Source organism: Sorex araneus, chromosome 8, assembly GCF_027595985.1.
Source record: "Sorex araneus isolate mSorAra2 chromosome 8, mSorAra2.pri, whole genome shotgun sequence".
Classification (NCBI taxonomy): domain Eukaryota; kingdom Metazoa; phylum Chordata; class Mammalia; order Eulipotyphla; family Soricidae; genus Sorex; species Sorex araneus.
Genome location: NC_073309.1, coordinates 41,460,307 through 41,475,110, shown reverse-complemented (window position 1 = coordinate 41,475,110; position 14,804 = coordinate 41,460,307). Strand labels below are relative to the sequence as shown.

The 14,804-nt window shown below is 46.4% G+C and overlaps 1 protein-coding gene across 1 annotated transcript; it reads right to left on the bottom strand.

Moving 5' to 3' along the window:
* Positions 1 to 1,377: 1,377 nt before the first annotated feature.
* Positions 1,378 to 14,565, bottom strand: LOC101547198 (melanoma antigen preferentially expressed in tumors-like). The gene is made up of 5 exons (XM_012932234.2): positions 14,544 to 14,565; positions 12,437 to 12,569; positions 5,929 to 6,231; positions 4,617 to 5,216; positions 1,378 to 1,972 (listed from the first exon to the last, which is right to left on the bottom strand). Exons 1-5 carry the CDS (start codon positions 14,563 to 14,565, stop codon positions 1,378 to 1,380), a joined length of 1,653 nt encoding a protein of 550 aa, XP_012787688.2.
* Between the last annotated feature and the right edge of the window lie 239 nt (positions 14,566 to 14,804).

Here is a 14,804-nt window from a genome sequence, read left to right as displayed (position 1 = left end):
GTCAAGCTGTCCTGAGTACCTGCACTGCCAGTGTCCACCTGCCCCACTGGGTGAACCTGAAGTCCACTTGATCTTCATCATGTAGAAATTGGTCTTAACCACCCATATGGTTTGGGGAGCTGAGACCACAGCCTGGAGTGAGGTATTTCTCTAATCAGACATAACCTCCTTCAAATTTCCAGGTCCATTGTTTACCCTCATGGAAAATATCAAAAGACAAGTAGTAAAATAGTTTTATTTAGAGACAGATGAGGAGAAACACATTTAAGAGAGTTTTGAATAGCTTTTGGGAAAGGTAAAACGTGGATATTCTCCAATGACCTTGGCCTGGGGTACTTAACAGTTTAATCTGTGACTAGAGAAATAGTATAGTAGGTAGGACATTTTGGAAACATGTGGCCAACCCAAGTTGAATCCCTTATGGTCCCTTGAGCACTGCTAGGAGTAATCCCTGAGTGAACATCCAAGAGTAAGTGCTGAGCACTGTTGGGTGTGTCTCAGAAAAAGGAGGGGAACAGTCAAATGCATGACATCAGTGCTAAAAATAGGAATCCCCTGGAAAATTCAGGGTGGTTGTCAGCCAAAATTCATAACTTCAGTTGATGTGTTATTAACTGCTTCTCCAAGCCTTTCACTCACCCCCCCCTGCTTACTTTTTGTTTTGGGTGCCACACCTGTCTGTGCTCAGGGGGATAATATGGGGTACAGTGAATCTATGAATCTAACCTGTGTTAACTGTATGCAAGGCAAACTTCCTACTCACTGCACTGTCTCTTCAAAGCTCCTTCAGCTTTTTTTGGCATAGACAGTACAGGGATTAAGGCATTTGCCTTGCACATGGTTCACCCCAAGTGGATCCTCAACACTTCAGAACTGTAATCTCAGAGCACCACCAGGAGTGATAACTGAGCATAGAGCCAGGAGTAGCCACCCAGCACTGCCAATAAAGCCCAAACTTACCCACTCAAAAAAAAATCTGGGCCAGAGGGACAGTACAGACAGTAAGGGACTTGTATTTCATGCAGTCAACCCAGATTCAATCCACGGAACCCCCTATGATACCCCAGCACCACCAGGAATGATCCCTGTGTGTAGAGCCAAGAGTAAGCCCTGAGCACCACCGGGTGTGGCCCAACAATAATAAAAGAAAGGGAGATGTTGGATCTGACAAGATGTACAGTGAATAGGGTGATTGCGTGCTAGGCTGACTTGGGTTTAATCCCCAGCATCTTCTACGGTCCCCTGAGCTTGGTCAGGAGTGAGCCCTGAGCACTTTCAATGAGTGTCTCCCAAAAAACTGGAAGAAAAAGAAAAAGAAATCTTACAGGCTAACCCAAGTTGAAATCCCTTATGGTCCCTTGGGACCATACAGACTTATTAAGGTCCTGGATGAGGAAACAAAGACTGAAAATACATTCGAGACTCAGAAGTTAACTTCCAAAGAGTGATTTCAGAGAGGCGGTAGGTAAAACGCACATCCTTCCGCCCTGGGACACACAACATCTCCTCGGCCATGGCTTTCACGCTCCGGAGCAGTTGTGGTCGCAAGTCCTGGGTACGTCCGTGAACAGGGAGGCCTTCAAAGCACTCTTCAGGGACGGGCAGCACCACGCACTGCAGCTTGGACAGCCCTGCCAGGTGCTGGAGCAGGCTCCGCAGGGTAGCCATGGTGATGACACTATCGAAGAGACGGAGCTCCTGGAGATGGACACACTGACTTAAGAGGGGCAGCAAGGCCATGAAGGTGACATCCTCTAACCTGCAGCCACCGAGGTCTAGTTCCTGTAGGGTAGCCATGGATGACTGAAGCAGCGCCTTTAACACATCGGGAGCCACACGGGAAAGACAAGTGTTCCTCAGATTGAGCTTTTTCAGACTCGAGGCTTGCGGGCTCTGGGACAGGCAGCTGATGTCCCGGGGCTCCAGGTTGCAGTAGGGGAGCTCTAAGATCTCCAGGGTAGCAGGCAGGTAGCTGAGGAGAAATGGAGACAGTCACTCCAGGGAAGCAGGTAAGGAGAGAACCTTCTAGAAGCAACCAGATATCAGCCCTCAGAGACCCCTCAAGGATAAAGAATGGCATTGAGATGTGGGGCAGTGGTTACTGACCCAGTATTTCATGATCTCAGTGTTCAAATCTGGAAGATGGACATTTGATTGTTAATCTTTAAGTCCATCAGGGATGTAAAGAGGCTTATTTTGGGGACCACACCCAGTGGGGATAAGGGTGACACTGGACCTGTTCTTCAAAGGGATCAATCAGGTGGTGGTCAGGAGACCATGAGGTCTTGGGGATTCACCCCAACCCTCTCATGTATTAAATATATTTGAGTTCAGTCCTTTGAACAACCTCTGTGGCCAAGGCATTTTTTTTTTTTTGCTTTTTGGGTCACACCCAGCAATGCACAGGGGTTTCCTCCTGGCTTTGAACTCAGGAGTTACTCTTGGCGGTGCTCAGGGGACCATATGGGATGCTGGGAATCAGAACCTGGGTCGGCCGTGTGCAAGGCAAATGCCCTACCCGCTGTGCTATTGCTCCAGCCCCACAAGGCATTTTTTTAAAGAGATCCGGCCAACAGTTTGACGGCCATCTCATGAAACTCAGATCCAAAGTGTTAGGCTGCCCCAGATTCCTATCTCTCAGAAACTGTGTGAAATAATAAGCATAGGTTGCTTTTAAAAAATTTTACACGGGAGGCTGGAGCAATAGTACAGCAGGTAGGGCATTTTCCTTGCATGCGACTGACCCGGTTTCAATTCCCAGCATCCCATAAGGTCCTCCAAGCACTGCCAGGAGTAATTCCTGAGAACAGAGCAGGAGTAACTCCTGTGCATCAACAGGTGTGACCCCCCCAAAAAATGCAAAAAAAATAAAATTTTTACATGAGGGGCCACCTTACCACATCAGATAAGGTGACTTCTTTGCAAGTGGCTGACCCAAGTTTGATCCCTAGCATCCTATACGGTCCCCCAAATACTGACAGACTGATTCCTGGATGCAGAGCCAAGAGTAAGCCCTGAACATCACTAGTTATGGCCCAAGAACAATAAAAAAATTCTTTTAAGATAATGTGGCAGCAGAGAGATAGCACAGTTGATAGAATGCTTGCCTTGCACATGTCTAACCTGGGTTCGATGGCTTGAACCTCATTATGGTCTCCTGTCAGCAGTGATTCCTGAGCACAGAGCTGGGAGTAAGCCCTGAGCATTACAAGGTGTGGCCCCAAAACAAAATTTAAATAAAATTTTTACATAAAGTAATTAGTAATTTTTTAAAAACCCAGACTTCCAGGGCCAAGAAGGAAACTGATCAGAGGGCTGTAGTGCATTAAGTGCTAGGAGGCATCTGCTAGTCCCAGGTTTGATCCCCAGCTCAACGCAGCACCACATGTCAGGCCCTACACAGCCACACCAGTACTCCTCTCTGATTCTGATGGCTGTTCCCTGGGACAGGTGCTCCCACCCCACTTTCCCTGCCAAACAGCAGACTTCCTGGTTTCAGTCTTGACTCTAACTCTTCCTATGTGACCTTGGACAAGTTCTTAATCTGCCTTAGTTTCCTATTTTCTGGGGGCAAGGGGGAGCACATCTGGTGATGCTTAGAACTTACTTCTTCTGGCTCTACTTTAAGGTCTACTTTAAGGTCCAGGGTTGACCACCTAAGACAAGTGCCTTCACTCCTATACTACTATACTATCTCCCTGACCCAGTTCCCTCTTCTTTTTTTTTTTTTGCTTTTTTTTAGGGTCACACCCAGCGATGCACAGGGATAACTCCTGGCTCATGCACTCAGGAATCACTCCTGGCAGTACTCAGGGGACCATATGGAATGCTGGGAATCGAACCAGGTTCGACCGCGTGCAAGGCAAACGCCCTACCTGCTATGCTATCACTCCAGCTCCAGTTCCCTCATTTTGAAACAGATGTAAAAGATGAGGGCTAGGGACTGTGCGAGAGTACAATGAGTAGGGAACTTGCCTTGCATGTGGCCAACTCGATTCTATTGTGAGCACAGAGCCAATTCTATCTAGGAGTGATTCCTGAGCACAGAGCCAAGAATAAGTGCTGAGTACCACAGGGTGTGACACAAAAAAGATGAGGGTTGTTGGGAGAAAAGAACCTGATAGAAATTTCCTGATGAGGGCTGGAGCAATAGCACAGCGAGTAGGGCGTTTGCCTTGCATTCGGCCAACCCAGGTTCGATTCCCAGCATTCCATACGGTCCCCTGAGCACTGCCAGGATTAATTCCTGAGTACAGAGCCAGAAGTAACCCCTGTGCATCGTCGGGTGTGACCCAAAAAGAAAAAAATATTTCCTGATGACTGTGAGTGTGAATTTTCTCCAGATAGGAACTGGTCTCTCAAAAAGTTACCACTGATCAGGGGGCCAAGGCTTCTGAGTCCTGGATGTGACTCCACTGTCCCCTCACTTCCCTTTCCTCCAGTCCTGATCACCATTAAAGAACGGGAAAGTGCACACAGCTGAATCTGGGTTTGATCCCCAACACCCATATGATCCCCTGAACACAAAGCCAGGAGTAAATATTGAACACTGCTGGGTGTGACCCAAACCACCTCCCTCCAAGAGAAAAAAAATAGAGTTCTTCCCCTGTGCTCACCGGAAGAGGTAGTACACATGGCCTGAAATGTAGTAACTGGACAGGTGGAATGCCCGGAGGTGGCTCAGCACCTTGGCGTGGAAGAGGAAGGAAAATAAACTAGACAACACCTGGTCCCATTGGCCATGACTTTGGATTCTGAGAACAGACAGGGAGATGCTCCGCAAATTTGTCATCTCTTTCACTTTTCTTGTAACATTGATCCCCTCGGAGTGGAAACCTGGGGGAATATCTAGCTCCAGCTCCTCTATGAATTCCAGCTGCATGAACATCAGGGCGTTTTCAAGCCACTCACACGACTTATTCCTGATGCACAATTTCCTAACAAATAGACGCAGAGGACGGCAGCTAATCTTCATCCTCCTCTGAATACAGGAAAAAATGATCTGAGAATAGTGATCGCATGTGGAGAGGTTCAAATATAGATCCACACACTCCCAGGGCAGCCAGTGTGCGCGCCTCTGCCTGGGCTTGTTCGCAGTAAAGGCGGCCTTTGTGTCCTTCCATGTGGCTGATGATTCCACGCATCCAGCTGCATCTTGGGAGCCATCATTTTGCTCAGAGTCTGGTCGGAAATCCACCATCCTCAATTTTGGCCTCCTGAGGGAAGAGAGGGAAACTCCATGTGAAGCCAACACTGGCTCCATCCCAGCAACTCTCCCCCTTCTTCCCTTCTGGAATTTTCAAATAACCTGCTTGCACATCAGCAGCCTAGTACTCCTCTCTAACACCACAGTTCAGCCATTGTTCCCAAGTCCGTCCCTAGTAACTTCACCAAGTTTCCTTGGACCAGGGCTTTCTGTCTTCTGCCTGGTGCCTTCCCCAGTCAGTCCCATGTCATCTACTGAGAACTCCTGGTCACCCCTTCTCAGAGCATCACCCTCAGCTGATCAGGCCCCTGGGGCAGAGGTGATGCTGGAAGTGACCAATGGCTGACGGCCCTGGGTATGAGTATACAGATTCTGACCCTCCGGCCTGGTATGCAAACCACTCCAGAGCCCCATGTAGTATCAGGCAGAAGTCAGTCCTAGCGGAAACCACAGGTTTGCTCGACTGCTTCCTCTGCCCTGTGCTGTCCCCTCCTTCCCCAGAGCCCTTCCCTGGCTCAGTCTCTGCTTCCAGGAAGCCTGACTTGATGCATTCCATCTGCTCAGTCACTGGCCGATCTTCGTTGTTCTTGTGCTTATTTCCTTTAATGCTCATTATCTCTCTGTCTCTGTCGCTCCCTCTTTCTCCTTTCTCCCCCCCCTCACACACACACTCAAACACCCCTCTATGATGCTGATGTCTGCATGTATCTAGGTCTCCATACCTGGTGCCAGCATGAAGTGTCAGTGGGGTATCCAGGCCTTCTAGTATAGCACGGAGGCAATCCTGGTTTTCAGGACTGCCCCAGTTGAAAGAACCCAGATTGAGACAGGTGAAGGGCCAGACCTGCACCAAGGCTCTGAGGTACTTTTTGTGTTTCCCTTTGATGGCCTCATCCAACAGAATCGGGAAGAAGGTGATTGGAAGCTCATTCAGGGTCTGTTTGATAGAAGTTTTATCTCTCAACAGCTGGTGGATAGCCAGGTCCTGGAGCTGAACTGGGAACCTCTCCATCTCCTTGGCCTTGCTACAGGGTAAAGAGAAAATACTGAAAACCAGTTCTGGCTTCGGGCCCTCCCAAACCCTGCACTCCAGCACTTCAGAGGAACCACTGGAGCCTTTACCAATCCTAGTCCCTGCCAGCATCACTTCCAGACTCTCACAGAACTTTGCAGCCAGCTGCAAGCTATAACCAGTTTATGACTGGAACTGAAGAGACAGCATATCCGGTAGAGCATCTGCCTTACATACAGTCTATTCAGCTCAATGACCAGCATCCCAGATGGTCCCCCAAGCATCCCTGAGCAAAGAGCCAGGAGTTAGCCCTGAGCAGCTCAGGATGTGGCAACAAAAACAAACCAAAAAAATGAAATGAGGTCTTAGTCATCTTTTGTCATTTTATGGGCAGGACAAAGGGACCTGCTGAGTCAGAGGCTGGGACTGGCAATACTATAGATAAAGCAGCTAGGAACAGCTGTGCCTGGGGTCACAACAGCTGACCTCACAGCAAGGAATCCTTCCTATTGGGCCAGGATTTGGAGATTCCAAGTCAAAACTGATGGATGGCAAATGGAAGAATCACTTGTAGCTACAAAGACCAGCTTGCTGAGTAGTGTTATTGGATGCACGTGACAATTGCCATTCACTACGAAAATCATTTGGAATGTGAGAAAGAGAGAAGAGATGCCTGCCATAGAGGCAGGCTGGGGGGCTGGAACGATAGCACAGCAGGGTGCAAAGCCGGGAGTAACCCCTGAGCATCGCTGGGTGTGACCCCAAAAAAGCAAAAAAAAAAAAACAAACAAACATAGAGGCAGACTGTGGTGGGGAGTGGCTTGGAGGGGGTAGCACTGCACTGTCGCACTGTCATCCTGTTGTTCATCGATTTTCTCGAGTGGGCACCAGTGACATCTCCATTGTGAGACTTGTTACTGTTTTTAGCATATTGAATACATCACAGATAGCTTGCCAGGCTCTGCCGGGCAGGCGTGATACTCTCGGTAGCTTGTTGGGCTCTCCGAGAAGGATGGAGGAATCGAACCCGGGCCTGCCGCGTGCAAGGCAAACGCCCTACCTGATGTGCTCTCGGCTTGGAGGGGTGGGAGGGAAAATGCGGACACTGCTGCTGGGGCGTTACACTGGTGGAGGGATGGGTGTTGGAACATTGACTGAAATGCAATCATGAACAATTTTGTAATGCTCTATCTCATGATGATTCAATTAAAAAAATCATTTGGAAGGTGATGCCACATTAGCTGCCAGAAACCAGCAAACATGACATTTGGGTCAGAGCCAGGTTAACTGTATACCTCAGAACTACAGCAGGGACACTGGTGATCCCCAAATTCCCTGTTGTCATCTAGGAACACACACTTAGAGCCACAGGCGCCACTTTGATCTTGCGAACAGTTCACTAAACATCACAAGGCATCCCAGGCTTACTGAAATCAGTGACAGGCTCGAGCCTGATACAGTGAACAGGAGCACAAGATCACTTCTCAGACAAACTGCAACTTGGAGCTCAAGCCTCAGACCCCACAAAGCACCAGGAATAATGAAAAGATGAAGGAACTGAGCCACATCAATATTTCGGGATAGGAAATCAGGAAAATCCATTTCCATCATAACTTTCTAGTTTTGTTCTTTTTGGTTTGGGGCCACAACCAGTGATGCTCAGGCACTACTCCTGACTCTTTGCTCAGCGATCACTGGGGTGGGAGGGGTGTACATGAGATGCAAGGGATCAAATCTGGGCCAGCTGTGTGCAAGGCAAGTTCCCCACCTTAGCTGTACTATCTCTCTGGTCAGAGCTGTCTAAATAGAGGATATCATTGAAAGAGAATCAATAAATTCAATGACTAAGGAACAAAATGAAGAAACTAAAAAAGCAAAGGCATAAAAGAATGGAGTAGCAGGACTAGGCAGCAGAAGAGAAGCTTAAAATGGAATCAATGACCTTGAAGATAAGGCACACAGAAACTTCTGCCTTATGCGGCAGACTCAGGTTCGATCCCCAACCCAGGTTCAATCCCTAGCATTCTATATGGTCTCCTGAGCACTATCAGGAGTAATTCCTGAGTACAGATCCAGGAGTAACCCCTTTTGGGTGACCCCAAAAGCAAAATAAGTAAATAAAAATTAAAAACACTCTTTAACAAAAAGCTGAGAGCATTTGTTGCATCTAAACCAATTCAACAGGGATAACTGAATAGCCTCCTTAGGAAGTAAATGGAGGGTTGGAGTGATTGGGTTTTTTTGTTTGTTTGTTTTTAGAGCCACACTACTCCTGACTCTGTGCTCAGGTATCACTCCTGTTGGTGGTCAGTGGACCATATGAGATGCCGAGATTCAAACCAGAGTTGGCTACATGCAAGGCAAATGCCCTACCCTCTGTACTGTCTCCAGCCCCCAAAAGTACTATCTATTATCAACATATGTAACCCCAAATGAAGGGGTAGCCAAGCTTATTAAACTGCTGTAAATAGACGAGAAGAGATACATCGAGGCAAACACAATAGTAGTGGGCAATTTTGTTTTTCGCTTTTTGGGTCACACCCGGCGATGCACAGGGGTTACTCCTGGCTCATGCACTCAGGAATCACTCCTGGCAGTGCTCGGGGGACCATATGGGATGCTGGGAATCGAACCCGGGTCGGCCGCATGCAAGGCAAACGCCCTACCCGATGTGCTATTGCTCCAGCCCCCAGTAGAGGGCAATTTTAACACACCACTCTCATCATTGGACAGATCAATCAGACAGAATATCAGAAAGAAAAAAAGGATCCTAAATGAGGAATTGGAAGAACTAGAATTGGAAAAATTTGGATTAAAGACCAATAGTAATTTTAAGTCTCCCTAAGAACAAAAACCCAGGTCCAGACAGGTTTATTATAGAGTTCTTCTGCACCCTACAAGAAGACTTACTATCCATACTTGAGTATAGCTCTTCCAAAATAGGATTTCTCTGGAACAGTTTCTGTGAAGCTATTATTACCCTAGTAGTAAAAGCAGTGAAGATATTTCTTTCTTTCTTTCTTTCTTTCTTTCTTTCTTTTTTTTTTTTTTTTGCTTTTTGGGTCACACCCAGCGATGCACAGGGATTACTCCTGGCTCTTCACTCAGGAATTACCCCTGGCGGTGCTTAGGGAACCATATGGGTTGCTGGCATTCGAACCTGGGTTGGCCGCGTGTAAGGCAAACACCCTGCCCGCTGTGCTATCGCCCCAGCCCCAAGCAGATGAAGATATTTCTAAAAAAAATAGACTTCTTTAATCAACATTGATTGAAAGATCCTCAACAAAATTTTAGCGAACCAAATCCAATAATATATCCAAAGGTTCATACAAAGAAAACAAGTGGAATTTATTCCAGGGATGTTAGGATGGTTCAGAATACACAAATCAATGATATAGGGGCTGGAGAGGTACTACAGCAAGAAGGACATTTGTCACACATGGGACAACCCAGATTTGATCCCTGGCATCCCAAATGATACCAGTGCTTCCAGGAGTAATTCCTGAGTGCAAAGTCAGGAAAAACCCTGGAATATTGCTGGGTGTGGCCCCAGTACAAAAAACAAAAAACAAACAATTCATGTGATACAGCATATCAACTAAAGGAAAGATAAAATGTCTTAAAGTCAAGTCAGAGAGATAATTCAGTGGGTTCAACTGTCACTATTTGCATGTGATATAAAATACACAGAAGACCCTAAAGACTCTATTAAAAAACTCTTAAAACATTTCTATGTGTAAAAATGAACTAAGAGAGAAAAAAAAAAGACAAAAAAAGCTCCCCCCAGAGCTGGGGAAGTAGGTAAAACTGGGACCAGGAAGATAACACAGGGGTTAAGATGCTTACCTCGCATATGGTGAACCCCAGGTAGATCTCCAACAGCGCATATGGTCCAAGCACTGCCAGGAGTGATCTCTGAGCACACTGAGTGGGGCCCAAAACAAAACATAAAAGAAAGAAACTGGATGAGTGTCTCACACTATACAAAAAGTGGATTAAATGTCTCAAGAATAGACCAGAATCCATAAAATCCATTGGGTAAAAATGTATGTTGAACTCTCCAGGATATGGACTTGAAAGATGTCTTTAATAACTAGACACCCCTGGCAAAAGAAAACAAAACTAAATAAATGGAACTACATCCAAATAATTTTTTGGAGGATGGGGACCACACCCAGTGGTGCTAGGGTTTACTCCTGACAGGGCTTGGAGAATCATAGGAGATGCAGGGGATCAAACCCTGGTCAGTCATATGCAAGGCAAGTGCCTTACCCACTCCAGTGTCACTACCCTAAAGTAAAAAGTTTTTCCAATGGCTGAGATCAGTTAAAATGAAGATATCCGAAGGAGAGAAATGTAGACAGCAAACATTAGATAATGTCCAAGGTGTGTTAAGAGATCATAAAGCTCATCATGGACCCAAGAAATACTATAATGGGTAGGGAAACCCAGGTTCAATTTCTGCACCCCACATGATCCCCAAGCTTATGTTCCCTGAGCACAGGGGCAGGACTAAGCTCAGAGAAAAGTCAGGTGTGGTCCCAAAACCAAAATAGATAAAAATCAACCACGAGCATCAATACTACTGTAACTGGGGCTAGAGAGGTAGTACAGAGAGTGAAGTACTTGTATTGATCCCTGATACCACAGGAGACCCCAACCACTGCCAGGAGTAATCCCAAATCAGAGAACAAGAAGCAGACTCTAAGCACTGCTGGGTGTGCCCTTCCCTTGGAAAAAATACAAAACTCGTTATTACCTCAATTACAAAAAAAAGATCCACATAAAAGGGTTCTTTCCTTTTATGCAAATAGCCCACACATTTGTGAATTTGAAATGCATCATTTCTTTCCTTTATAGGATTCTCTTATCATACTTTTGTTTTAAAGGGGGGGGGGCGTCATATACTTGGCTTAGAACTTACTCTTGACTCTGTGCTCGGGAATCATTCCTGGCCGTCTCAGGGATCAGATGGCATACCAAGGACTGAACAGGAAATGCCACATGCAAGGAAAGAGCCCCACCAGCTATGCTATCGTTCTGGCTCCTCATATTTCTTTTTTTTTTTTTTTTTGGATCACACCTGGCACTGCACAGGGGTTACTCCTGGCTCCACATTCAGGAATTACTCCTGGCAGTGCTCAGGGGATTGTATAGGATGCTGGGAATTGAACCCGGGTCGGCCGCGTGCAAGGCAAACACCCTACCCGCTGTGTTATCGCTCCAGCCCCTCGTATTTCTTAAAATAATTTTACTGTTGGGGATTGAGAGCTAAGATTAGATAGAAAAAGAGGAGCTGACCCAGGTTTGATCTCCAGCATCCCGTATGGTCCCCCAAGCACTGCTAGGAGTGATTCCAGAGACAAAGCCAGGAGTAACCCCTGAGCATTGCTGTGTTCCCAAAACAAAACAAAACAAAAAATAAACAAAAAATTTTAAAAAAAACAAAGAATGAGGGAAAAGGAGAATGGACTGAAAACAGGACTATTCCGCCAGGTTACAAAGTATTATAAAGCCATTAAACTGAAAACAGTGGGAAGCCGGTGGGCACAAAAATGGTATAGTGGGTAGGGTACTTGCCTTGCCTTTGGCTGACAGGATTTGATTTCTGGAATCCCTATGTTCTCCCCAGCCCACCAGGAGTGATCCCTGAAGACAGAGACAGAAGTAAGTAAGCTCTGAGCAATGTTGGGTGTGACCCAAAAAGCAAACAGAAACAAAATATATTAATAGATCCTTGGAAAGTGTCAGATTGGCTCCTCGACTTTAGGTTTTCTATTTGGGGAAGTGCTCAGGGTTTATTCCTGGCTCTGGGATTATGTCTAACAGGGCTCTGGGAATGTTGGGGATCCAACTGGGTTCGGTCACGTGCAATGCAAGTGCCTATCCACTGTGCTATCTCTCTCTGGCCACTCCTGGAGCTTACTGGGAACCTACACACACCAAAGCAAGCTCCTGGTGTGCTTGAGGAGAAGCGGAAAGAAGCGTTAAATCATTAGGCTTGGGCAGGAGCGGCAGTACCGGGGGCAGGGCGCTTGCCTTCCACCCGGCTGATCCGGGTTTAATCTCTGGACCCCCCCTATGCTCCCCAGAGTCGGCCAGGAGTGATCGCTGAGCATAGAGCCAGGAGTAAGCCCTGAGCACCGCTGGTGTGCCCCCCCCCCCAAAAAAAAATAAAACAAAACAAAAACAAAAAATACCAGACTTACCGAACTTACCTAAGAGGCAGTAGACAAAGGAATGGTCTGGAGTTAGGCAGGAAAGGTGAGGGACTGAGAGCCTCCCAGGAAGGCTCCTCCCCTTGGCCCGTCTTAAGGGCATAATAAAGCCTTCTGATTGGCTCTGCTCCATCTGAAAGCGAGGGAGCCGAAAATCAAGGAAAATGCGATCCTTTTGTTTGTTTGTTTTGGAGTCACACCCAGCGACACTCAGGGATTACTACGGACTCTATTTAGGAATTACTCCTAAGGGTGGTGCTCGGGGAGCCTGTGGAGTGCTGGAGATCGAACCAAGGCCAACCAGATCAAGGCAAATGCCCTACCCGCTGCGCTGGCTCCAAGGGAAATACTACAAAGTTAAAGATTAACACTGGACAGAGGGTCAGAGAGATAGCACCTCACAAGGGCTGTTGCTTGCAAGGAGCTGACCCCGGTTTGATCCTAGACACCACATATAGTCCTCAGAACAACTCTAGGAGTAATCCCTGAGCACCACTAAATTTGCCTCTGCCCCGCCCCCCCGGAAAAAAAAAAAAACCCAAAACAATGAAAAAAATAACACAGCAGGGTGACACATTAAAGAAGGAAAACTTATTTTGTGTGTGTGTGTGTGTGTGTGTGTGTGTGTGTGTTTATGCTTGGGCCACATTCAGCATTGCTCAGGGTTTACTCCTAATTCTACACTCAGAGTTCACTCCTGATGGTGCTCAGGGGACTATATAGAGTGCCCGTCAGGGGCTGAACCCAGGTTGGCTGTGTGCAAGGCCAAGTATGCCCCGTCTTCTAATGTTAGGTCCCACTTAGCTGGAGAACTGCTATGACAGGCTTTGTGGCCTTCTGAGTGACCTAGGCTTCTTCCAGAAACAAGAAAAGCAGAAAAACTAGATGCTTTTGTCAAAGATTACATCTCTGGAATAAGATTAGGTCTCTGGAATGTAATTGTCAGGGAGGTGGGCTGGATGTTGCAGGCCAAAACAACAACAACAAAATAGATGTGTACTCTGTAGGTAATAGAAAATTGCTGAGTTATGCTTACTTGACAAAATGAAAATATAAGACCTTGCCGAACCTAGTGCTCGGGGTCCTTGTTGAAGCCCGCTGCGTCCGGTGGACACTTGGACCCCAGCTAGCTGCAACAATAAACCTCGCTATGTGATTTGCATTATTGTCTCTGTTCTCTGTCAACTCCGCACTCTAACACTGGAATATCACTTTGGGCTCCAGACAATCTTATAGAAAAGATGAAATCTTTTTCTTTGCATCAATGTGCATTGGATCTTGAGGTGATGGTGTTTAAAAAAAAAGTCAGAGAGAGGAATGTAATTAAAATAAGCAAATGAATAGTACATCACAATGAAAGTTACTCAGATTATGAAAAATGCACCGGGTATCAAAGGGGACAGGATGCCAGAGGTTAAGGTGCTTGCCTTGCATGCAGCCAACGGGGCAGAATCCCCTCACTGCATAACGGCCCCTGAGCACTTTCAGGAATATTCCCTGGGCACAGAGTACAACCAGTGCAGCCCCAAAACAAAACAAAAAAACCCCTACAAGAACAATAAAATTATGCCAGAGAGAGAGAGTACAGTATATAGGCGCTTGTCTTGAACGAGGCTGACCCAGGTTAATAAAACTTTAAAGAAAAAAGTACACAATTAAAAAATATTATTTAGGGGCTGGAGCAATAGCACAGTGGGTAGGGCGTTTGCCTTGCACGTGGCCGACCAGGGTTCGATTCCCAGCATCCCATATGGTCCCCTGAGCACACCAGGAGTGACCCCTGTGCATCGCCAGGTGTGATCCAAAAAAATACATATATTATTTAAGGGAGCAAAAATCTGCACCCCAAATATGTCTCTTTGTGTCAAAGGTTTTAATAGAAGGAGCTCTGAAAACTAGGTGTAAATTCTGTCTCTTTGTGTCAAAGGTTTTAATAGAAGGAGCTCTGAAAACTAGGTGTAAATTCTTTTTCAATACATTTGCATGTACAAAGGGAAAGGTCTTTGTAAATGCCTTTCCCACCAGTGCCTCCCCCAAAAGCTAATCTCTTTAACTCTATTCAGTGAAGGAGACAATTAAAATACGCATAATAGTTTGTTTACCGTACCTTCCCTGCTAATCGCTTTCATTTTGGATTTATGGGCCACACCTGCAGCGCTCAAGGCTTCCTTCTGGCTCTGTGCTCCGGGAATCCCTAGTAATCCCTCAAAGCTAACTTCTCCTGCATCATTTCCTCCCTGCAACTCTACAGAGCTCTTTATTTTAGTTGAGGTTAAAACAGTGTCTGAATTTGTGGGTGAGTTGACTTATCAAGTCTGCTATTATTTTTTATTTTTGCATTTTTTTGGGGGGGTGAGGGGGTCACACC